The 22,975-nt window shown below is 40.9% G+C and overlaps 3 protein-coding genes across 4 annotated transcripts; 2 read left to right on the forward strand and 1 right to left on the reverse strand.

Moving 5' to 3' along the window:
- Positions 1–174: 174 nt before the first annotated feature.
- On the reverse strand, positions 175–3,057 carry rnaseh2c (ribonuclease H2, subunit C). The gene is made up of 5 exons (XM_004545576.5): positions 2,907–3,057; positions 2,038–2,192; positions 1,121–1,233; positions 907–1,026; positions 175–406 (listed from the first exon to the last, which is right to left on the reverse strand). Exons 2-5 carry the CDS (start codon positions 2,189–2,191, stop codon positions 383–385), a joined length of 411 nt encoding a protein of 136 aa, XP_004545633.1. The 5' UTR covers position 2,192; positions 2,907–3,057; the 3' UTR covers positions 175–382.
- A 4,190-nt stretch (positions 3,058–7,247) lies between these two features.
- On the forward strand, positions 7,248–14,835 carry LOC101464193 (seipin). Its single transcript, XM_004545577.3, has 10 exons — positions 7,248–8,157; positions 9,109–9,364; positions 9,441–9,519; positions 9,814–9,957; positions 10,068–10,103; positions 10,617–10,751; positions 10,902–10,999; positions 12,384–12,507; positions 12,617–12,677; positions 12,775–14,835. Exons 2-10 carry the CDS (start codon positions 9,114–9,116, stop codon positions 12,918–12,920), a joined length of 1,074 nt encoding a protein of 357 aa, XP_004545634.1. The 5' UTR covers positions 7,248–8,157; positions 9,109–9,113; the 3' UTR covers positions 12,921–14,835.
- Positions 14,836–15,112: 277 nt separating this feature from the next.
- On the forward strand, positions 15,113–21,350 carry LOC101469347 (inositol-trisphosphate 3-kinase A). 2 transcript variants are annotated; one of them, XM_076874798.1, is made up of 8 exons: positions 15,113–15,168; positions 15,317–16,230; positions 17,425–17,509; positions 18,029–18,242; positions 18,795–18,999; positions 19,092–19,193; positions 20,274–20,345; positions 20,454–21,350. In XM_076874798.1, the coding sequence occupies exons 2-8, from the start codon at positions 15,364–15,366 to the stop codon at positions 20,700–20,702; spliced, it is 1,794 nt and encodes a 597-aa protein (XP_076730913.1). In that variant the 5' UTR covers positions 15,113–15,168; positions 15,317–15,363; the 3' UTR covers positions 20,703–21,350. The 2 variants fall into 2 exon arrangements, with proteins under 2 accessions (XP_076730913.1, XP_076730906.1); XM_076874791.1 differs by having other exon boundaries at positions 15,145–16,230.
- The last annotated feature ends 1,625 nt before the right edge of the window (positions 21,351–22,975 follow it).

A 22,975-nucleotide genomic window follows, 5' to 3' on the forward strand; every position in this document is an offset into this window, starting at 1 on the left:
CTGTGTGTCGTTATTACCATACCGTTATCATATCATAATTGCAGTTAATACATATTAGAGGGTTTTATAGTAGCCAGTCTACAGAATCTAAATGTGCCCTTGTGAATAAACAGTGTTGAGTAGAACGTGCCACATGAACATGGTAGTTTTTTCAGTGAATAAAACATTGCACACTTTGGTCAGTGACTTTTATTTATTTATTTTTTGTTCACTAGAAAAAAAACATGTCATTAAAGATATATACAAAGGTTGTGTAACTTATTGCTCTGCAACAGCAACACTTACTGAAAATATTTCTTAAGCCTTTCCACCAGTTATCATGAATAACCAGAAAGCGGCGCATTTCATATGTAAAATGCTGAGGAGACATCAGGCGGCCTCTTCAGTCATCTACTGGAGCGTGGATCTGTGAAGAGACAAAATATCAGGACAAACCTGCAAATATCTGAAAATATTTCTGTCTGTGTCTTTTGCATTTTCATCAGTTGAATTAAACACAGTTCCTCCACCAAAGAGAATGAGCCTCAACTGAGGTTTTCAGTGCAGTGTAATTTGAGTTTACAAGAAAACGTTATATTTATGAAACCCGGTGAACATGTACTGAATAGCCACAGATGGAAATGTAATATAGATCCAGGAAATAACTGGTAATTAACTCAGAACAGCAGCTTCAAGCAACAACTGGTATTACATGCTTAATTTTTTGTAGGATGTGATTAAAGGTGACTGAATAGTATATGAACCTGCTCCAAAATACAGCCAAGGGTATCCCAAGATTGTTTGGGTCATATTTCACCAAAAAAACACACATTATTTATGTTAAATGTATTAAATATTAATTACTAGGAGACAAAGTTTGGTTTGATCTTGGATTAATGGATCCAAGAGGGGGAAAAAACAACTCACTGCCTCAGCCAAATCAGGCCAATCCATTGCCATCACAATAGTATCGTCTGAATTAGGAGGTGTTTCCAGGTTCCAGTAGGTCATTTTGTCAAATACAGAAGATACTTTCACTGTCCTGTCCTGAAAACACACATAAACACAAGTTACAAAAACCTCATCTACGCATCTGATTTTATGAAATAGTTCTTGGACCCACAACTCCAGTGGTATTTACCTCCTGGTCTGAGCCGGGTTTGTTGATCTCTTTCAGTACCAGCCCCGTGTAGCCCTGCGGACAGCTGATCTCCTGCCCCTTTAACCCACGTCCCCTGAATGACACTGACTTATCTGCAATGTGAAAGGAAAAAACAAAACAAAGCATTGAGGATTCTTGATGTGTGCTGTGTAATGCGCAGTTTTCTTTCCTAAAGCACCTACTTGTCGCCTCCAGTCTGTCTAAACTGATTCTGTAAGGCTTTAACTCACTCTCATAAGTCTTCGCATAACATCCCACTTTTAAAGTTTTTGAATTGTTTAAAATCTTGGGTCTCACTTTTATGACCTTACAGGTTGAGGTCCCCACATATTTTGTCAAACTACTCCACTTGTGTTCTCAAGTCCTTAGGTAGGGGTCTTCTTGTGATTCTGCAAACCCATTTGAAAACTAAATATGATAGTGACTTCCAAACCTCCAGAACTAGGGAATAGTTTACCACTTTCTACACACACCCTTTACTCTGTGGCATCCATTATAATGAAGCTTAAAACTCATCTGTTCAGACAGACATTCGGGTAGTGTTCATATGTGTCCACTTTGCTTTAGCATATGCTGGTTTTTGCGCTTTGTTAGTGTTTTCTGTCTCAAAAAGGACAATAAAGCTACATTTTTATTACTTACTTAAGTGTTAAATAGCAACTCACTTTAACTAAAAATTCCCAAGAATTCTTAAAAACCATTCCACTTTTACCCCCAAAACAAATTAATCATATCAGAAACAGCAGTTATTAAAAAAGCAGTAAAAATAGTTTAAAACCAGGATACTGGCAGCTGTTTGCTTTATTTACACATTTAGTGATCTTTTATCTCTACATTTTTATCTGTCCACTGTGGATTAATCCATATTAGCAGATATCAAAAGATTTTGTGTTTACCTTGTTTCTGGTCTTTGGTGGTAGCAGTGAAGTATTGGTTGACCTGTGCTGGCCCATTGTGTTCAATCTCACATGGCATGAGGTGGACTGGAGCTTGCGGTGCCTGTCCCACTGATGATGTACAAAGTCGAATAACACTGGAATTACAGGACATCCTGCAGCCAGGAGACAGAAGAAAAAAGAAAGTACATTTTTAGTTTTTAATTTAACCTCAGTCTCTTTTATCAAACACAGTCACAGACTACAAAAAAAGGGGAAAAAAATTGTATGTGAGACAAACTGAGCCACAAAGTTCAGCCTTTAATCTGAGTGTTTTTCTGCAATTAAAATAATTTTTCAACTGCAGATGTCACAATACAAGGTTCACAATAGTAGTTTTTTTTTTTTAGCTCTTATGTCCAGCACACTAGTGTACTCAAAAATAAAACAAACAATGAATCATCTGCAGTTGATTCAGAACTCATGGTGACTTTAATGTTACTCCACCTGTTTACAGCTTTTTCTGTTGTTCTGCCAGCCTACTTGTCTGATTGCCTGTCAACCATAACTGTCTGTCAGACCTTCAGCTATGTAATCCATGCATCACAGCACAGGATGAAACTTTTTGGTGGACAGCTTTCAGTCTGTCTGAGTATCTGAGAGCAGCCAAAAGTAATACTTACTTTAAAACAATATTTTTTTTTCTGGCTTTCGATAAGAATGGTTATTTGTTGACCTCCATTTTTCATACACAGAATACGACATACTCAAAGTGAGCACATGTATGTTTTCCAAAGAATCCCAGAGAAAAAAATAATTCCTATTAAATAACATACAACATGCAATAAAAGTCTTACATTTATTTAAAAGACATATATCTCCACCCTTACCTTTCTGCAGTTTTCCAAACGTGAAACGTTAAACTGGATCTTTTCCGGTAAACAACAAACACAGCTTGTGATTGGACAAAACCTTCTTCTTCTACGCCAGAAGATATTTTGGCGGTTTTTTTCTGCTCAGCCCCAGAATAGCGCCTCCTCCCGGTGAAGCTCGATGTTTTCGCCCTTGAACTGTGAATCACACTCGCACCTCTAGATGTGAGATAGTTAGCCGTATCCTTTTTATTTATTTATTTATTTGGTGGGGGGTTAAACACCTGTCTTTGTAATTTTGATTTCTATTTGAAGTGAAATTAGCGGCCAACTCAATTGCTTCGATTTTAAAGGTTTATTTTTTTTTTTTTAAACACGTTCATTCCCAGGTTTCATTTAATATAAGTCTTTGTATTTTATTATGTACGTATATATACATATATTATATGTCTGCATAATATCATATATAACATAATAAAGTAATTATTACATAATTATTAACATAAATAAATACATTTTGAGTAGCACATAAGTAGCACATAACAAGTACTTACTCTTACTTAAGTAAGAGATCTCAGTGTTTCATTTCATTTATATATATATATATATATATATATATATATATATATATATATATATATATATATATATATATATATACATAAAACACCCAGCATGCCCCTGCGGGCGGTTTATCCTTCAAGCTCGGGTCCTCTACCAGAGGCCTGGGAGCTTGAGGGTCCTGCGCAGTATCTTAGCTGTTCCCAGGACTGCGCTCTTCTGGACAGAGATCTCCGATGTTGTTCCCGGGATCTGCTGGAGCCACTCGCCTAGCTTGGGAGTCACCGCACCTAGTGCTCCGATTACCACGGGGACCACCGTTACCTTCACCCTCCACATCCTCTCGAGCTCTTCTCTGAGCCCTTGGTATTTCTCCAGCTTCTCGTGTTCCTTCTTCCTGATATTGCTGTCATTCGGAACCGCTACATCGATCACTACGGCCGTCTTCTTCTGTTTGTCTACCACCACTATGTCCGGTTGGTTAGCCACCACCATTTTGTCCGTCTGTATCTGGAAGTCCCACAGGATCTTAGCTCGGTCATTCTCCACCACCCTTGGGGGCATCTCCCATTTTGACCTCGGGACTTCCAGGTTATACTCGGCACAGATGTTCCTGTACACTATGCCGGCCACTTGGTTATGGCGTTCCATGTATGCCTTGCCTGCTAGCATCTTGCACCCTGCTGTTATGTGCTGGATTGTCTCTGGGGCATCTTTACACAGCCTGCACCTGGGGTCTTGCCTGGTGTGATAGACCCCAGCCTCTATGGATCTTGTACTCAGAGCTTGTTCTTGTGCTGCCATGATTAGTGCCTCTGTGCTGTCTTTCAGTCCAGCTTTGTCCAGCCACTGGTAGGATTTCTGGATATCAGCCACCTCCTCTATCTGCCGGTGGTACATACCGTGCAGGGGCCTGTCCTTCCATGATGGTTCCTCGTCTCCCTCCTCTTTCTTGGGTTTCTGCTGCCTGAGGTATTCACTGAGCACTCGGTCAGTTGGGGCCATCTTCCCAATGTATTCTTGGATGTACGTTGTCTCATCCTGGACTGTGGTGCTGACACTCACCAGTCCCCAGCCCCCTTCCTTCTGCTTAGCGTACAGCCTCAGGGTGCTGGACTTGGGGTGAAACCCTCCATCCATGGTCAGTCTGGTCTTGCAGTCTCGGCTGACTGTTCTGTCTACCAGTAGCTGGTGTTTTGCGCCTCTGGCATTCTTGCTAATTCCTTTCTGTGTCCCGCTCATGTATTGACCCATGTGCCTGTTCATCTTAGCCGATATGATGCCTGACAGGAGCTTCCATGTAGTACTGAGGCAGGTTATTGGTCGGTAGTTGGAGGGGACCGGTCCCTTCTTGGGGTCCTTGGGGATCAGGACCGTCTGACCTTTGGTTAGCCATTCCGGGTGTCCCCTGTTAACTAGCAGCTGGCTCATTTGTGCTGCCAGATGCTCGTGGAGTGCAGTCAGCTTCTTTAGCCAGTAGGCGTGAACCATGTTGTTCATATATATATATTAAAATAACAGACAAAAACAAGACAACACAAAACAGTGTTGAAATGAACTAACAGATAAATTGGAAGACAGGAGTGTAGCTCTCTGAACGTTCCTAACAGGAGAGGAACAAGATGTGAAATAAAACTAATACAAATACAAATAAAACTAATACAAACTGATAAGGAGGCTGTTGGAAACATGAATACTAACACATAACTGGATATCAGAGGCAAAGGAACAAAAGGGGGAACAAAGCATTAAAACAGAAAATAGACAGAGGATGATACAGATAGAAACACTGGGGAGACTATTATCACTACCAGTAATAATGCTATTAAAAAAGACATGAAGCAGAACACAAAACTGAAACAAAAAACCCCTGGGGACGATGGACCACGAGATAAAACAAAATAGATCAACAATAAATGATCAGTTCAGCAAACAGTTTGATATGATTATCAGTTTCTGCTGGACATAAAACCAATACACAGTTCAGAATATTAGACCTCATGCAGCATTAGATCATGAGTTAGCATTTGTTACGCTATGGATTCAAACACTGAATATGTCAGAATCAGAATCAGAATACTTTATTGATCCCTGGGGGAAATTATTTTTTGTTACAGTGCTCCATTTTAAACCAACATTAAGACAAGACAGACAATACGCTAACTAAGAATAGTACAATATATACATATATATACATACATACAGCGGGGAAAATAAGTATTTGACACATCAGCATTTTTATCAGTAAGGGGATTTCCAAGTGGACTATTGACACAACATTTCCACCAGATGTTGCCATCAAGCCAAATATTGAAGTCATACAATCAAATCAGAACATATAAGTATACAAGTTAAACCATAATAAATAAAGTGAAATGACACAGGGAATAAGTATTGAACACACTTTATTCAATACTTTGTAGAAAAGCCTTTGTTGGTGATTACAGCTTCTAGACGCCTCTTGTATGGATAGACCAGTCGTCTGCATTGCTCAGGAGTGATTCTGGCCCATTCTTCCACACAAACGGTCTTTAAATCTTGAAGGTTCCTTGGGCCTCTTTTATGAACTTTAATCTTCAGTTCTCTCCATAGATTTTCTATGGGATTTAGGTCAGGTGATTGACTGGGCCATTCAAGCAACTTGATTTTCTTTCTTTGAAACCACTTCATTGTTTCCTTGGCCTTGTGTTTGGGATCATTGTCTTGCTGAAATGTCCACCCTCTTTTCATTTTTAGCTTCCTGGTAGATGGCAGCAGATTTTTATCCAGAATGTCCCGGTACATCTCTCCATTCATCCTGCCTTCAATAATATGAAGTCTGCCAGTACCCCTTGCTGAAAAGCAGCCCCAAACCATGATGCTTCCACCCCCAAACTTGACTGTTGGTATGGTGTTCTTGGGGTGGTGAGCAGTGCCATTTCTTCTCCAAACATGGTGTGTAGAATGACTGCCAAAAAGTTCAATTTTGCTTTCATCTGACCATACTATAGTCGTCCAATAATCCACAGGCTTCTCCAAATGCTGTTGCGCAAATTTTAACCGAGCCTTGACATGCTTTTTGTTCAGCAATGGAGTCTTGCGTGGTGAGCGTGCATGGATGCCATGGCGGTTCAGTGCATTGCTTATAGTTTTCTTTGAAACAACAGTACCTGCTGATGCAAGGTCTTCCTGAAGTTCTGTCCGAGTGGTTCTTGGCTCTTGGAGAACCCTCCTGATTATTCTTTGGACTCCTCGGACAGGGATCTTGCGTGGAGCACCTGATCGTGGCAGGTTTATGGTGAACTGATGCACTTTCCATTTCCGGATAATGGCCCCCACAGTGCTCACAGGAACATTCAGCATTCTGGAAATGCACCTATAACCATTCCCATCAAAATGCTTTTCAACGATAAGATTACGAAGATCTTGAGAGAGTTCTTTGCTTTTACCCATCATGAAGTCTTTCCTGTGTGCCTTCTGGGTAATGAGGAGCCTTTATAGGCCATCAATTAGGACTAAAGCAGCTGATATCAATTGGTACTGATAGGGGACAGGATTTCTCTATCAATACTGACAGATTTCAGGTGATCTCCTGGCTTTCTATGTCATTTTGCCCCTTGTTATCTCCATGTATTCAATACTTATTCCCTGTGTCATTTCACTTTATTTATTGTGGTTTAACTTGTATACTTATATGTTCTGATTTGTTTGTATGACGTCAATATTTGGCTTGATGGCAACATCTGGTGGAAATGTTGTGTCAATGGTCCACTTGGAAATCCCCTTACTGATAAAAATGCTGATGTGTCAAATACTTATTTTCCCCGCTGTACATACATAAGTCACTTATAAATAAATATTTGGAAAAGAAACATGTGTAGTTGTAGCAGCAAACAGTGTGTTAAGTGGATGCGTTGTACAGGGAGATGGCCACAGGCAGGAATGATTTCCTGTGTCGTTCAGTGGTGCTTTTCGGTAATCTCAGTCTCTCACTGAACGAGCTCCTGTGGCTGACCAACATGTCATGGAGTGGGTGGGAGGTGTTATCCAACATTGTCTTTATCTTGGACAGCATCCGCCTCTCCGACACCACCTTGAGGGAGTCCAGCTCCATCCCCACAACATTGCTGGCCTTACGGATCAGTTTATTAAGTCTGTTGGCATCTGCGACCCTCAGCCTGCTCCCCCAGCATGCAACAGCATAGAGGATCGCACTGGCCACCACAGACTCATAGAAAATCCTCAGCATTTTCTGGCAGATGTTGAAGGACCTCAGTCGCCTCAAAAAATAGAGACGACTCTGGCCCTTCCTGTAAAGTGCTGTGGTGTTTTTAGCCCAGTCCAGTTTATTGTCAATGTGTACTCCAAGGTATTTATAGTTTATGTGATATTGTAGGCATTATTTCAAGCACCATCACTAAATAATCTCACATGTCATAGTACACTTTGAAATGTCTCGCACATTCGGAGTATTTTGATGACGTGTGTCGCAGTGTTACTTCAGTCTTGCTCAGTTCTGAGAACTCTGCTACAGTTGGCAGCAGCATCTGTCTTAGTGTGGGATGGACTAAATCCTGTCCAATGTGAGTCCGAGAGCCACTAAGGAGAAGTTTCCTGGGGGAGTTTTGCTCATATTGCATAAAATCTGTGTCAAGCCTCCACTGAGGGGACTTCAGGGGAAGAAGAAGACGTTTCCTAACTGCTCACAATTAGCCAGCGCAAGCAAGAGGTGAGTTTTTATAGCAGGACAGATAACTGTTGCAGGCATGTTGTATGGGATCCTACTTTTTTCTTGGATGCTTTATCAGGATTCACGTGAAGAGAAAGTCTCAACTCCCTTCTTCTTTTATGATTTACAGTGTTGTGTAAAATTCTTGAGCTACCCCTCATTTATATTTATCATCTATAAAAATGTCAAAAATAACAGTTCCATAGACATTTTTTTTTTTGCAACAACAAAGGGGTTTTCAAAGAGCTGTTAGCTAAAAGCCTGCCATATCTCATCATGGTGTGCAGTGTCTCCTTAAAAATTTGAGGAAACTGGACAAGTGGAGGACAAAAGAAGAAATGTCATTCCTAAAAAATAAAACTACAGTGGATCTGAGAGAAAAAGCCATTCTTAAGGAAGGGAAATATTGGGAACATGCTGAGGAATGCCAAATTACACAAGAACTGTGTGTACAGCCATCTGTAAATCACAGTGGAGGCTCTATCATGGTTTGGGCTGCATTTCAGTCAGTGGTTTTGGAGATCTTATCAAAACTGATGACATTATGAACACAGAAAAGTACCATCAGACTTTGATTCACCGCTGAATATTATCAGTCTGGCAGTTGACTGCTGACACAGTTTGAAGTAATCTGATATGAAAGAACTCTGCATGTGACTGTGATTGGACTCAGCGGATTTGCAGATCTCGGTAACATGAATGTGAAGGCTTGTGCCGAAACATCATAACATCATCAGCCACACTGAGGGTCTGGGAGTGAATCAAATGCTCAGTGTGTCTGTATTTCAAGAAAATGTGAAGCAGATGACGTCTTAGATAACACTGAAACATTTTCAGACTCACAAATGTGGATCTTAACCTGCTTTAGCTGAGTCCATATGAGTCCTTATTTCCATAAAATAACCTTTATCGATGTGTTTTATTAACCTTCACTGCTTGTTTGGTTTTTAGATTTAATGGAGCGACAAAGCAACTTGCACTCACAAGATGATGCAGAACCATCAGTCCTTATTGGTTGGGCGCTGGTGAAGCTCCAGTACGCTGTATTCGTTGCGATGTCACGGGCCCGGCAGAGACTCGTACAGCTCTCAATTGTGTTCTCATTTGTCTTCCTCCTCCTGTGGATCGCTGCATTTCTGTACGGGACTTTCTACTACTCTTACATGCCCCAGGCGACTTTTTCTGCACCTGTGAACTACTACTACAGGTGTGTATGTCAAGTCCCATCCAGCTTCTGTTTTTGTGGTCCATTCTTTCTCATTTATTCATGTTTTAATCTCCAGGACAGACTGTGAATCTCCAGCTTCGTTTTTGTGCTCTTACCCTATGGCCAACATCTCTCTGATCAGAAATAAAAAACATGTAAGTTCATCAGTTTACTCCATGCAGGGGACTTATTAGGCTTTTCTTTAGAGGAAGAAAGTGGTCCTTAATGGGGAGCGGAGTGCGGAGGAACAAAAAAGGGCTTGTTTCAGACAGTGAATTAATTTTAAACAGTGAATCATGCAAAGCCTCACTAGTAGACTCTAAAAATAAAAATATATGGCTGGAAATAAGCATAATTGTTCCCCTATAGACATTCATTCATATTATATATATGTATATATTTATATGCATTCCAAGAATACTCATATGTTTTTTGTAATATATATCGAGGCGCTGACATTCGGCCAGCCCTATCGGATGTCTTTGCAGCTGGAGATGCCGGATTCCCCAACCAATCGGGAGCTGGGGATGTTTATGATTAAAACAACCTGTTTCTCTCAGGATGGAGAGCAAGTGGCCTCCTCTGCTCGCTCTGTAAGCTGCACTCATACTCACTCAGCACCAGCGCGTCTACATGCAATCAAATAGTGTACTTTTAACAGCTACTCCAGTGATTCACTGCTGCACTGCTGTGTGTTTCCCAGGGAAAACATCAGCTGTCTGCCTCCAGCTCTCGCTTTGTGAGTACAATGCTGATGCATGCTAACCCTTTTAATCACACAGCCTGCTCAGAGCCAGATTAGAGCTGCTTATGGCAGGTCTTCCACTGTGTCAGGTCACCCCAGTGCTAAAGTTAATGAGATGACAGGACAGAGATGTGACATGACAGCTTAGAAATACAAGATGAATATGTGACATGGACTGTTTGATTCAGCACCGATACTCAAACTCTAAAGTATTTTTTTTTAAATTCAGCAGAAATAAATTATATGAGTTTTGTTTTAATTGTTTACAAAAAACCCAGGTAAGTGAATCCACAACCACCATGAACAGCCTATTGGTTCATGGGTGTAGTATAAACTCATGAGCGTCTGAGCCTGCATCTGTAATCCTTTCTTTAAATTTCATCACTAAAGACCTTTTGCACCGACTTGCACACTTGTAACAAAAGAGCAAAATGAATTCATCCCAGAGTCTGGATAATAATATGTGCACTGTAAGTGAAAGATATTGTGCTGTGCTGTTGTGGTCAGAGCATACTGCGATACCGCTCAGACCTGCTGAGGACGCTGGGAACGCTGCTGTTCCTCCCGGCCTTTTTGACTGGAGCAGCCGAGCAGAAACAAGTGCTGGAGGTGGAGCTCTTCTCAGACTTCACAGACAACCCAGTGAGTCCTGCATATATAGATGTTAGATAAAAAGGGAGTAGGGAGCAATAAGCAGGACAGGGATACAGGGGAACACATGTTAATACGGAAACAGCAGGTCAATATTTAACTGACACCTAATTAACAAGTTTATTTTCCCTCTCTGTTCAGTATGCTCCCTCAGTCACGGCTGTCATCGAGATCATGTCCAGGAAGGTGCAGATATATTCATCTGACCTCTACATTCATGCTCATTTCACTGGCATAAGGTGAGAATTACCCACATAATGCACACATTTGCTTGAAAAAAGAAGAACGTGTTGTAACGTTTAAACCTCCTCCAGGCCCCTCTGTGTACTCAGATTGCAGGGTTCTCTTCACAGTCTAAAGCTATTTGATGACTGTGATGTATCCAAACAATCATATGGAGCACAAATGATAAAATGTCACTATTTTAGAAAATTGCTTCGACCAGAAGGAATCATACCAGATTACCCTGGAACTGAAATGTAGGCAAAAAGGAGAGCTTTCATGTGCTGCGATTGGTTTCGACCAGAAATACTGCGTGGGAATAAAGACGCTCAAAAGTTTACCCAAAAGAAGTTTTCGATCCATTCATATGTACCTCGAGGGCTTCTTCCAGGAAAATGTTTGTAGTATGAAGGCAAAATTTTGAATGGCTCATTAAATACACGTTTGATTATTTATGGAATATAAATTTTTTATTTTTTTTCTGTGACCAACTGTCAGAATATGGCATTTTGTGAGATCTTCCTCAAAATCATGGGTTGGTTACTTGACAGAGATATAACAATGATAAGCCAAGGCACCAGTGGCTCTGCTTTCACTCGTGGTTTATGAGGAATGAAGCAGAACTTACATTCAGCTCAATAACGCCACAATAAATAGAATAGAAATATGATGTGGACGTGAAAGGGACACACGTTTCTCAGAAGTGGCTCTGAAAAACTTGAATTCAGGTAGCAGTGATCCTCATCTTTGTTAATCAGCTGCCAAACTCAATGACCCCAGGTCCCGACACTGTGTAGACTTTGGCCCAGTCTCAGTGACCACACTCAGAGACATGCAGACTTTGAGATGCATTACTGCTAAGTCTTTGAGGGGTGTCTCTGGCAGACAGTTTGAGTACTTTTTGTCATGGTTCTGGCTCAGGTTACCCAGAGTTTCTTGGACCTTTGAAGTTTTGAAGTTGTATTGATTTATTTCTTCTTTGTGATCCCCGGTTTGTTTGATGTTTATATTCACTTCATGTATTCTTGTATTTAGTTTTGTTCCTAGTTTCTAAGTAGCTTCATCATTTCACTCTTCGTTGTCCCTCATATTTATGTGTCTGCATTTTCCCCATGTAGTTATCTTATTTTGGGAGTTTGTGTTCCTTGTTTGTTGCTTTGAGTTGTTGCTTCCTATGTAGTTGCTGTCTTCCTCATTGTCCTTGTCAGAGCCTCAGTTCACTTCCCCCTAACATATCCCAGGTCCTGTGCTACATTTCCCTAGTATTTATTCCCAGTTTATGCTTCTGTAAAGAGACGTTTTTCTGTTGCTTTTTGTGTTTTGGTCTTTGTTTAGTCTGCACTACACATTCAGGACACTTTTTCCTGAGATTTATATAATATTTACCTGTTGCCTCACCAGATACTTGCTGTACTACTTCCCCATCATATCAGCCATTGTGGGCGTCTCCAGCAACTTCATCTTCCTCAGTTTCATCTTCATCTTCAGCTACATGAGGCTGCTGTTTCAAGTGAAACCACAGCGGGTGAGAAGAGAGACCCATGACTGCAAACAGACAGGGCTCTAAACTTGAATTATCAGATTTTTCCTTCCTGGTCATGCTTACCTGTCACTGAGTTCCTTGTTGCCTACAGTTCAGAATGAATTGGACAGAGGAGAACAACCAGCAAGGGGAGGAAAGAGCTGTCCCTGCAGGTACATTATTATTTATGTTCATGCATGTTTAAACTAACTGGATCAGTTCAAGAGTGTGATTTACTGTGTTTGACTGCTGGAACAAATTCTTTGACAGGCACTGCAGAAATGCTGGGTCCCTTCCATCAAAACCCCACAGACGTGAGACAGGAGGAACCACATTTTCACGTTGGAAATGGCACAGAGCAGCAAAACAGAGATACAATTGGTCAGGGAGAAATAAACGAAACAGAAGCAGCCTGAGGCAACTGATAAAGGAGGAGGAAAATGTGCAGAGAACAACCATGATAATGTGATGTAAAGATGAATATTTAAGGCCAATATCTGGTTGAAAATGATGAAGAAAATCAATTTTACATAAAAGCCGCAAAGAAACCCTGTCATTATGAGAAAAACATTTCTTGGGAATATGTTAGACTGAAAAAAATATATATGGTTTTATTTGTTTGAGTATTTATAGGCACCACAAATAAGTCACTTGCAAATGTCTTTATAATCAAAACAAAAAGACATTTGCTCTGATATAAAATAAAACATAATTACAATGATCATAAATGTTGTAGTTGCTGGTTAACACTAATCATACAGACAAAGTCTGGAGACAAAGTAAGAGGGGTCGGGATGGTTTGGAGATGTGCAGAGGAGGAATAGTGGATATACTGGACAAAGATGGAGGTGCCAAGCAGGAAGAAAAGAGAAAGATCTAGGAGGAGGTTTATGGATGTAGTGAATGGGTGCATGCAGAGGGATAGTTTGAGGTGGAGGCAGATGACGCCCTGAGGCAACCTCCAAAGGTAGAAACTGAACGTGGCTGAAAGAAGAAAAAGAAGTTACCTACACAGCTGTGTAGGTAACTTCCCATGCCACTGAAACACACTTCTGTGTTTCAGTGGCATATTAATCCAAGATTTCTATGTTAATTTACACTTAGATAAAATCTTTTCCAAATACATCAGCTGAAAGCTGCTTTTGGTTTTGGGAGGGGTTTTAAATACAAGTAATTCATTTAGCTGGTTGACTGCATGAAGCATTACCATTAAAAAAAACGACCTTTTTTTTCAAACTGAGCATTCTTGTTCTAAGAAATGAGGACTATTTAATGCGAAAATCAAAATCAGTGATGCTTTTATACACTGGTGTTTGCTACTCCTTTCACATAACAGCCTGAACTGGCTCTAACCAGAATCGAAACAATGTGGGGAAACTCCAGCGGACAACTGAGTATGAAGACAAATACGTTTAAAACAGAACATCCACACATAAAACAGCAGAAACATCAGCAGCACGAAGCTGGGGGCCAGAAATGGCCCAAGACAGACTCAAACCCCAGCTCCTGCAGTAGCCTTTCAGAATATTGGTTGTCTGCTCAACACAGTGAGCCAAACGGTTACCCCACTGCAAGTTTTTTAAGCAATAGTTGCAAAAAAAAAAAAAAGCCACACCGTGTCTCCTTAGCTTGGGACAATTACATCCATCAACACGCACTTATTGGAAAGTTTATTGGTTACACTTTGCTAGTTCCAGATTGGATCTCTTTTCAGAGCTGCCTTAATCCAACGAGATATCGTACACATCCTTCTTTTGTGCTTTATTGACATGCTAGCATCACACAGTTGTAAATCTCCCGCTCCAGCACATCCCAAATATACTTAATTGGATTGAGGTTTAGTCACTGTGGAGGCCATTTGAGTACAGTGAATTCATTGTTATGTCCAAGAAACTATTTTAAGATTATGTGATCTTTGTGATACGGCGCGCTATCCTGCTGGAAGCAATGATCAGAAGATGGGTATACTATGGTCACAAATGGGTCAATATGGTCAGCAACAATGCTCTATAGGGTGTGGCATTTTAAGCAAGTCTGAAGCAGAAATTACCAGTGTGTGAACTTCAGCAGGTTATGTTGAGCATCCCTTACCATGCATAAATGCACTGAGTTGTTGCTATGTGATTGGCTGATTAGATAATTGTGAAAATGAGCAGTTGAGGCTTTCCTAACAAAGTAGTCAATGGGTTTATTTCAAAGTAATATGTACTTATAACAATATACATGAAATCTATTCTACATAATAACTGTCTAGAATTTCTGTTTTCATTAAGCTGTGAAATGTTGGACTGTGGAGCTGTTTCTTTTGTTGTATGATGAAAAGAAATTCTGAAAAACAACAAAGCAAAATTTGCATCTTTTTCTTATTACACAAATAACACTTTTTTTGCATTTATTCACTCGAATGCTGTGTAACTATTTAAGTAAAACACTGTAAAACACATTCATTATTGGAGGGAGGACACCGTATTCCTGGATGTCCTCTTGCCAGTGGCACTCTTGGCCAAATTCCAGCAGCTGTCCCTGAATAAAGCTCTGGAAACTTAACAGCGTCACTGCATGCAAAATTTGGCACCAGCAGAGAGAATGAGAACGGGATGTGGCTCACTGACAGGCACACAGCTTTGTGTAACTGAAAACTTGTAGGTGGAGGACACGGGTTAGGTAAGTTAGATACACGTGAGCATTTAATGCTGCTTCTTCTTTTTTTTCAATTTCTGTCATTTTAAAAAAATGTTGTCGTTCTAGTGATTTTTAGACTCTTTGAATGCTTTTCCTCAAACGTGTTCAAAACTGTGCATCTGTTGTAAAGATTTTGCTGTTGTACAAGCACATGTTGGGCTCACATCCGACACAAAGATGGACACTACAGATGACAACCACACAGAGGGGATAAAGATGGAGATAGAGAATCAGCAAATTGTAGAGAATGACTGCTTTTCCACCTTATCGGATAAAACGCATCAACATCTGTTGATCAGTGAAAGACCGTCGAGCAGCTGCAGGGTGGTCAGATTAAGATCCAGACCCAGTCTCCAGTCAACAAAAAGCTTCCCCCCTTATAGTCAGTGCATAGGTGGACTGGGAGAGGACGAGGACGAGGATGATCAGCACAATTCAGACATGGCTTGCCAGTCAAATGCCACAAATGTGAAGGAAGACAAAACAGAAGAACTTCAAAGCACAGAACGAAACGAAGAGCTGACTACAAGATCTCCAAGGGACTGGTTAAAGGCAAAATGGAAACTTAGGAGGAAGGAGAGGTCGGGGGGAAGCTTTGAGGTCGACGCAGACAGCTGCGAGAGAGGAAGGTGGAGTGGGAAAAGAAGGGTGGAGGAGACTGAAAAAAAAGAGGAATTTAATGATGATGATGATGATGAAGGGTGTGCAAATGCTGAGGGAAAACACTGGAGAGGTAGAAACTCCAGCTTTGAGAAAGTGAGGAAAGAAGAGGAGGAAGACGAAGATGGGAGATCGACTATTTCAGCAGTAGAAGGAGATACAAAGAGCAGCAGGGAGACCCCAAAAAGGAATGATGAGGAGGAACTGCCAGGAGTGACAGAGGGGTCCACAACACAACAGTGGTCCTCCCCACATCCTATCCTCTCCAAGCTTCTGCACTCCTCCACCTCCTCCTCCTCTTCCCTCAACCTTTCCTCCGCAGAGAGCGACGAGGTCTTCAGTGAAGGAGAGGATGCTGGGTCAAAGAGGAAGACATTCAGGAAGGTGAGAATATCTGAGAACAACACATTATACACAGATGCAGCTTTAAAGTATGTTCTCATTTTTTGGGGGGAGGGGGGTCCTGGCTGATACACTAGCATTGGCTCATGTGTCTGGCTGCTCTGGTTTTCCATGGAAGTAAAGTAAAACCATGTTTCTCAACTGTTCTGTGCACCTGTGGTCCTACTGATTTGCATGGGCTTGAAAGAGGACTTTGACAAAGTCAGATTTGAATGGTGTTTGCATGCCTGGCTGCTGCTGCTGCTGCAGATATGAGAGTAAAGAGCGAACAGAGGGAGGATGATAGGAAGCACGCTCTAAACACAGTGTGTTTGCATTGTCAGACACTGAATAGCAGACAGTCGGCTGTAGCAGGCCTACAAAACATTTTAAACCAGCATGGTAACGTTTAATATGGAAGCGTGTATGATTGGAAGAGCTTAAATATGATGTAATAGAGACATTTCCTCCAAACTGCAAGCCTGTCATTTTGTAACAGTGCACTACTGAACATGCTTGGCTCAGCTTCAGCTGCTTTTGGGTTTAGGTTTTTCATTGGCTACCTCTGTGTCTGTTAGAGACTGTTTTGTGTATATACAAAGTAGATCGTAACTGCTGAGGAATGTTCTGTTTGTTGGAGTACATTTTTCAGAGTTTGTTAAGGCCACGTGACTACATGGCTCCCCGAAGTGGGAAATCAAAGAATTTTATGTAGTCATTTTATGCTTTTGTCAAAAGAAATGTACAAATGAACCATTTCCAAATTACAGAGAATTAAAGTTCAACGTGCGTCCATAGCTATGATTTCACTGTGAATGTTTTGACATTTCACGGTAGCAAACGTGCGTAAAAACACACGTACTTGCCGCTTAAAACAAACCAGTTTCTGTTAATTTTATTAATGACATCTCTGTTTTTCCTACTGTGACAAAGCAAGTTTAGCCCTTCACACTAACAAACCGGCTTACCCTGCTTCTTTTTGCATGCATGCTGCTATTCCTGTTGTAGGTAAATTCGGCACTCCAAACTCCCTGCAGGTGTTTGTCTTTGTCCTTTACACATAGGTAACCTACCTATTAACAAAGAAATGGAAGGTATTCTCCACACCCTGAACTGGCCTTAGAGATAATAGTTGTTGGATAACTACTAGACAGGAATGCTCCTCTCACGTAACATGCTTTTCTTTTTATGCCTCAGTGCCGCTCCTGGAAAACCTTCCTGACCATGATGCACTGGTCTATGAGCCGGCAGAGCTCCTGGGTCCAGCTGGCTGGACATCAAGGCATGTGTGTTACAGTTTCTTCCACACAGACACGTGCAGGCTTTCAGAAATCAGCGTGAACACATTTCCAAATGATGCTAGCTATGATGCTGTCCAACACATTGATGTTTACATGATTGCAAAGCTTTCCAAGAGGACATTTTTGACTTGTAAATATGAACTGAAGTCACTATAGGATGTACTGTATGTCATCACCACTGCTTGCCGGCATTAACTCACATTGACTCATATGTAAATATCCATGTGACTGCACATTATGTCAGCTCTTCATGGACTTAGTCATTGTTTTAGTTTGTGTTTCAAAAGATTATTAGGACGTGGGCTAGTCATTGAACAGTGGATGGTTAAAACCAGGAGACAGTGAAGCTCAGTATTACCTTTACTGAGGTGTCAGTCTTGAAAAAGTTTACTATGCTGAACTTAGGCAGTACCCATCACTCTGCTTCCTTCACTTATTGCCTTATTGATTGTATGGGAACAATAATTTCATCTCTTCTTGATGTTTGCTGATGTCATCAGGTAACTTCCAGGTCAGTAAAGGAGGTGAGGTGCTGAAACTATACAGTGAAGTGGAAGCAAACTGCCTGGATTGCCTGATGAGAGACCCGCTGAGACCCTTTGTCCCACAGTATCATGGCTTGGTAACAAGAGGGGAGCTCTGCTATATCCGCCTGGAGGATCTGCTAAGTGGCCTGAAGAGGCCCGTCATCATGGACTGCAAGATGGGAGTCAGGTAAGGCGTCCCTCACATGTGACTCATCAAGTCTTGATTGCAGAATATTAACATTCAGCTACGTGAAGGGCTTAGTGAGTTTTCTAGGAGAGAAAATGTCAAGATTTCAGATTTTATGAATAATACGCTACACTGGTTTTAATGTATAGAAAGGGTATTTGGGAATAAATTGTTTATATCATGTTCTTGCTATGATGACTAACTCATGGAAGGTTATTTTTATATCGAATCCCGAAAAAATGACAAAACATTAAAACGTGAACATCCAGTTTGTACCTGGTCCTGAGCTTATAGTCATTAAGAGCGACGGATACGGGAACTGTCGTTTTGAATGGTTCAGATACGTCTTTGTGTCCACAAGGAATGAATTGAGTCTTACCTTATGAGACCTCAGCATCTAAACACCACACTTTCTGCTCAGGGCCAGGAATTAAACCTCCCCTTGAATTTCACTCACTGTGGTATATCACACCATTATTTCCAGTCTGATATTGGTGTTTTTGTTTGAATGACCCCTTTGTCAAAACTAAATATCTACATTTTCTTTGCTAGAACCTACCAAGAGGATGAATTAGTCAAAGCTCGTGTCAAAGCTCCTCTGCGAAGCGATATGTACCAGAAGATGGTGAAAATGGACCCTTCTGCTCCGTCAGCAGAGGAACATGCACAGAAGGGAGTCACCAAATGGCGCTACCTTCAGTGGAGGGATTCAATCAGTTCTACGTCCACGCTGGGCTTCAGGATAGAGGGCATTATGGTAGGAGTGAAGGCCAGGGAAGGAACTGCACTGTTTATGTTTATTAAAAGTATCCATCTGATAAAGTATCTGTTTCTGTCTCTGTGAGTCAGATGGAGGATGGTAGCATCCAGCGAGACTTCAGGAAGATTCAGACTTTAGCTCAGGTCACTGAGGCACTGCTTTACTTCACCAGGAGCCAGCTGCACACTCTGGTCAGTTCTGCTAACATGTAAAACTTTTCCTTTAGAAAACACACTGGAATCATGTCATAGTAAGAAAAAAATTGTTTGATAACAGAAAACATAACTGGCAACTTCAAAACTGATAATGAATGCAATCCTTAATGAGCAAGCAAGTGGAAAAAGTGAGGATAAAGAAACCCTAAGTGGAGCTAAACCTGGTGAGGACTTACATCTGCTGTGACCTGTCATGGTCGTAGGGAAAAGTGTAGAGAAGTGCAAAGTTCTTGCAGTGTATACCTAAAGACACTTACCAGACCAAACTATTTTGAAAGAATAATCCAACACCAACCACTTTACAAAATGATCAGAAAATGTAAAATTACTTTTGGATTTTCTGCTCATTCACATCTCTCATTCTTAATTTTTGGAGAAAGCAGACCTGCATTTTCTGGCAGAGCTGTGACCATATTAAAAGCATTGTCTTTCTTTTACAAATAAGAGTGAAAAAGTGTCATCGTGACTTGTCGAATGTGGGCCCAAATGCAGGCAGGAATGAGCTAAAAATGATCCGTTTATTAAAGATGTTGGCAGATAATCCACAAAAGGAAAAAAAACCCCACAAAGTCCAAAATATAACTGAAAATACACAAACATAAAACTTGGAAAACACACGAGGACAAGGAGACAGAAACAATTGTCACACAGGGGTATTTGGGGCAGCGAGGAGACCCAGTTGAACTAGGACTCTAATAAAAAGTCAAAACGCAAAATAAGTAAACTTGAAAATCTCGTAAACAGGCACACAAAGTTACTCAAGCAAAATGAGAAACAACTCAAACCTAAAGCATACTTAAACCCAAAATGAAACTAAAACTCTAAAAACTCAGAACCGTGAAGAGACCCAGGGATAGTGACACTGAGTGCAGCCTACAGCCCAATTGGCTGCACATACACTGACCTGGTTATCTGAAAGCTTTGGCCATGTCTAAGATGAGCATCCACTGTTGTAACACTGAAAACAAGGAAAAGCATAATAGATCCCATTTGTTTTAGTTATCATAGCTTCACCATTTTCTGTTGCTAAACATTTCCACCCATGTGTGTTCTCAGAGAGCGTACCACTCCAGACTCCTGGCCCTGAGTGACGCACTAAAGAATTCGCCATTTTTCAGAACTCATGAGGTTAGTCTACATGTAGAGATGAATCTTGTTCAATTGTACGATAAATAAAAAACACATGAATTCATCATAGCCACTCTTACAATACCTTTATGTTTTTTAATCGATCAGGTGATTGGCAGCTCGCTTCTCTTTGTCCACGACCACAGCAAGGCCAGTGTATGGATGATAGACTTCGGAAAGACGACGCCTCTGCCTGACTCGCAGGAGCTCCGACACAACGTCCCGTGGTCTGAGGGTAGCAGGGAGGACGGCTACCTCATCGGTCTGTCCTCTCTCGTCGCATCTTTAGCCCAGGCCATCAGTGTGGCCTCCTGGCAGCAGGAGGAGAGCTGTGAGGAGGAGCAAATAAGCCCGTGAATGTGCATTTTTGACAGTCGTTACACAATTGTAAGTGGATGAGATGGACAAATCGACTGGTGTTACATCGGAATGGTTTCATTCACTGGAAGAGACTTGATTTGTTAATGGAGATTGTGTCTTCAGGGGCTAAGGAGGAGGAAAAAGGGACTTCAGTGTACCGAAAATCCATAGATATGTGGTTGTGCATCCGGTATGTACATACTCTGACAGTTAAAACTACTATGTTACAAAGACCTTTTTGTTTTCTCATTTGCAAAAGACGGACAATCCAAGGAACATCTACAGATCAGGGGCTTGCCCAGTGAAGAGGCATGGGTTGGGAATGACTCTGCTGGAGATCTGTTTACAAATGCTCCTGTCTTGTTTGTTTTAATGTGGTTGGTCTACATAACCTAAAACAGCTTACCTTTGTTGCAACATAAGCTCATTTAAGGTATCTCATAATGCGCACATCGACTGAACAGCCTCGTGCTCTATCTTTTTTTTAAGACAGTATGTGTAAAAAACATGGGTTAAGTACAGATTAAGCTATACCAATGAAGAAAACACAGCCACAATGTTTGTATTGTATTATTATATTGTTTGTATTTAGATTACTTACACATGATGCAGCTGAAATGTTTTTCACAGTTTTATAGGCTATAAATAACCTCACATATATATATATATATAAAATTAAAATAAGAATGCTTCTTTCTGTTGGGTTTTTATATATCCATGTCACTATTATCATCATCTTATATAAAATGATCAATGAGTTGCAGACATCCAAGTGATATGCAAAAAAGTAGATAAATAAATAAAATGCTAAATGGCAGTGAGAGTTTAACAGCTGAAATCTCAGGGCAGTCAAATCCATTCGATCATTGCAAAAAGCAGGTTGAGTGAAATATTTCAGTGAGCTGGATTGGTGCAGCCAAAAAGCATATATGTCACGGTTCAAGGTTCTTTATTTGTCACATACATAGTTATACAAGTATAACACACAGTGAAATGTAACCTGACACACTCCTCGACGTGTGCAAAAATTGGGGGGGGGGGGGGGGGGGGGGTAGAGGATGAACATTATATATATATAGTATATACATTGGGTAATGTGCAGTAGTGAATGTGCAGAATGTACATATATGTATTACACTGCATGAGGCAGTGGTGAAGTGTTCAGCTGAAGTGACGGATGAGTTTAAGGTGGGGAAGGATCGGCTCTGAGCCCCTTCTTATTTGATGTGGTGATGGGCAGGTGGACTGATGAGGTCAGGCAGGAGTCCACAGAGACTCCTGCCTGACCTCTTACACATTATGATCTGAAGTGAGAGAAGGAGGCAGGCTGAAGAGAGCATGGAGAGGTGAAAACACATCTAAAAGTGAAGCTGCAAGGAACAGAGGTGGTGAAGGTGGATGTTTAAATATCTCGGGTCAACCATCCAAAGCAACAGATGGGGCACAAGAGAGGAGAGAGTCCAGGCAGCGTGGAGTGAGTGGAGAAGAGTATCAGGGGTGATTTGTGACAGAAAGAGAACAGTGAGAGTGAAAAGGAAGGTTTACAAGATGGGAGTGAGAAACTAGCACTGACAAAAATACAGGAGGTGCAGCTAGAGGTGGCAGAGCTGAAGGATGGACAGGATTAGAAATGAGCACATCAGAGAGACAAAGTTATAGAGGCAGGGCTGACATGGTTTGGACATGTGCAGAGGAGGGATAGTGGAAAAAAATAGGAGGAAAATATTAATGGAGGAGGGTTGGTGTGACAGATGAGGACGCAAAGGGTTGAGTGAGATGGAGACAGATTTCCACAGTGGGAATCCCTAAAGGGAGCAGCCGAAAGAAGAAGACTGAAAGATATGATTTGTGCAAATCTGAAGTATTGTTAACATAATGCTGAGTGTTTAATTTAAAGTAAGGCAAATAATAATAACTGAAAAGTAAGCAGTAAAACAATTACAATTATTAACCCTGTGAGGTCTAACACATCATCGGTGATCTGAACTCTAGGCTATAACAATATGTTTTTGTTTCTCACTGACATTGAGAAACAGAGGATAACAAAATAATCAGACTAACTTTACTTGTTAAATTCCTTTTTTCTGCAAAGTGTTACGACTCAGAGCTAGGGTTAGGGTTTCAACAGATTTATGTACTTCAGCTAAATTCAAGTACATTTTTGTGTTCAAAAGTTTAGAAAAATAGAAATATCTGGCCCAAGAGACAATATTCCCCCAACATTAAGACATCATAATTAGCATTTTAGTGGTTGTAGACTGTCAAGATGA

The sequence above is a fragment of the Maylandia zebra genome, linkage group LG2 (genome assembly GCF_041146795.1).
Source record: "Maylandia zebra isolate NMK-2024a linkage group LG2, Mzebra_GT3a, whole genome shotgun sequence".
NCBI classification, from domain to species: domain Eukaryota; kingdom Metazoa; phylum Chordata; class Actinopteri; order Cichliformes; family Cichlidae; genus Maylandia; species Maylandia zebra.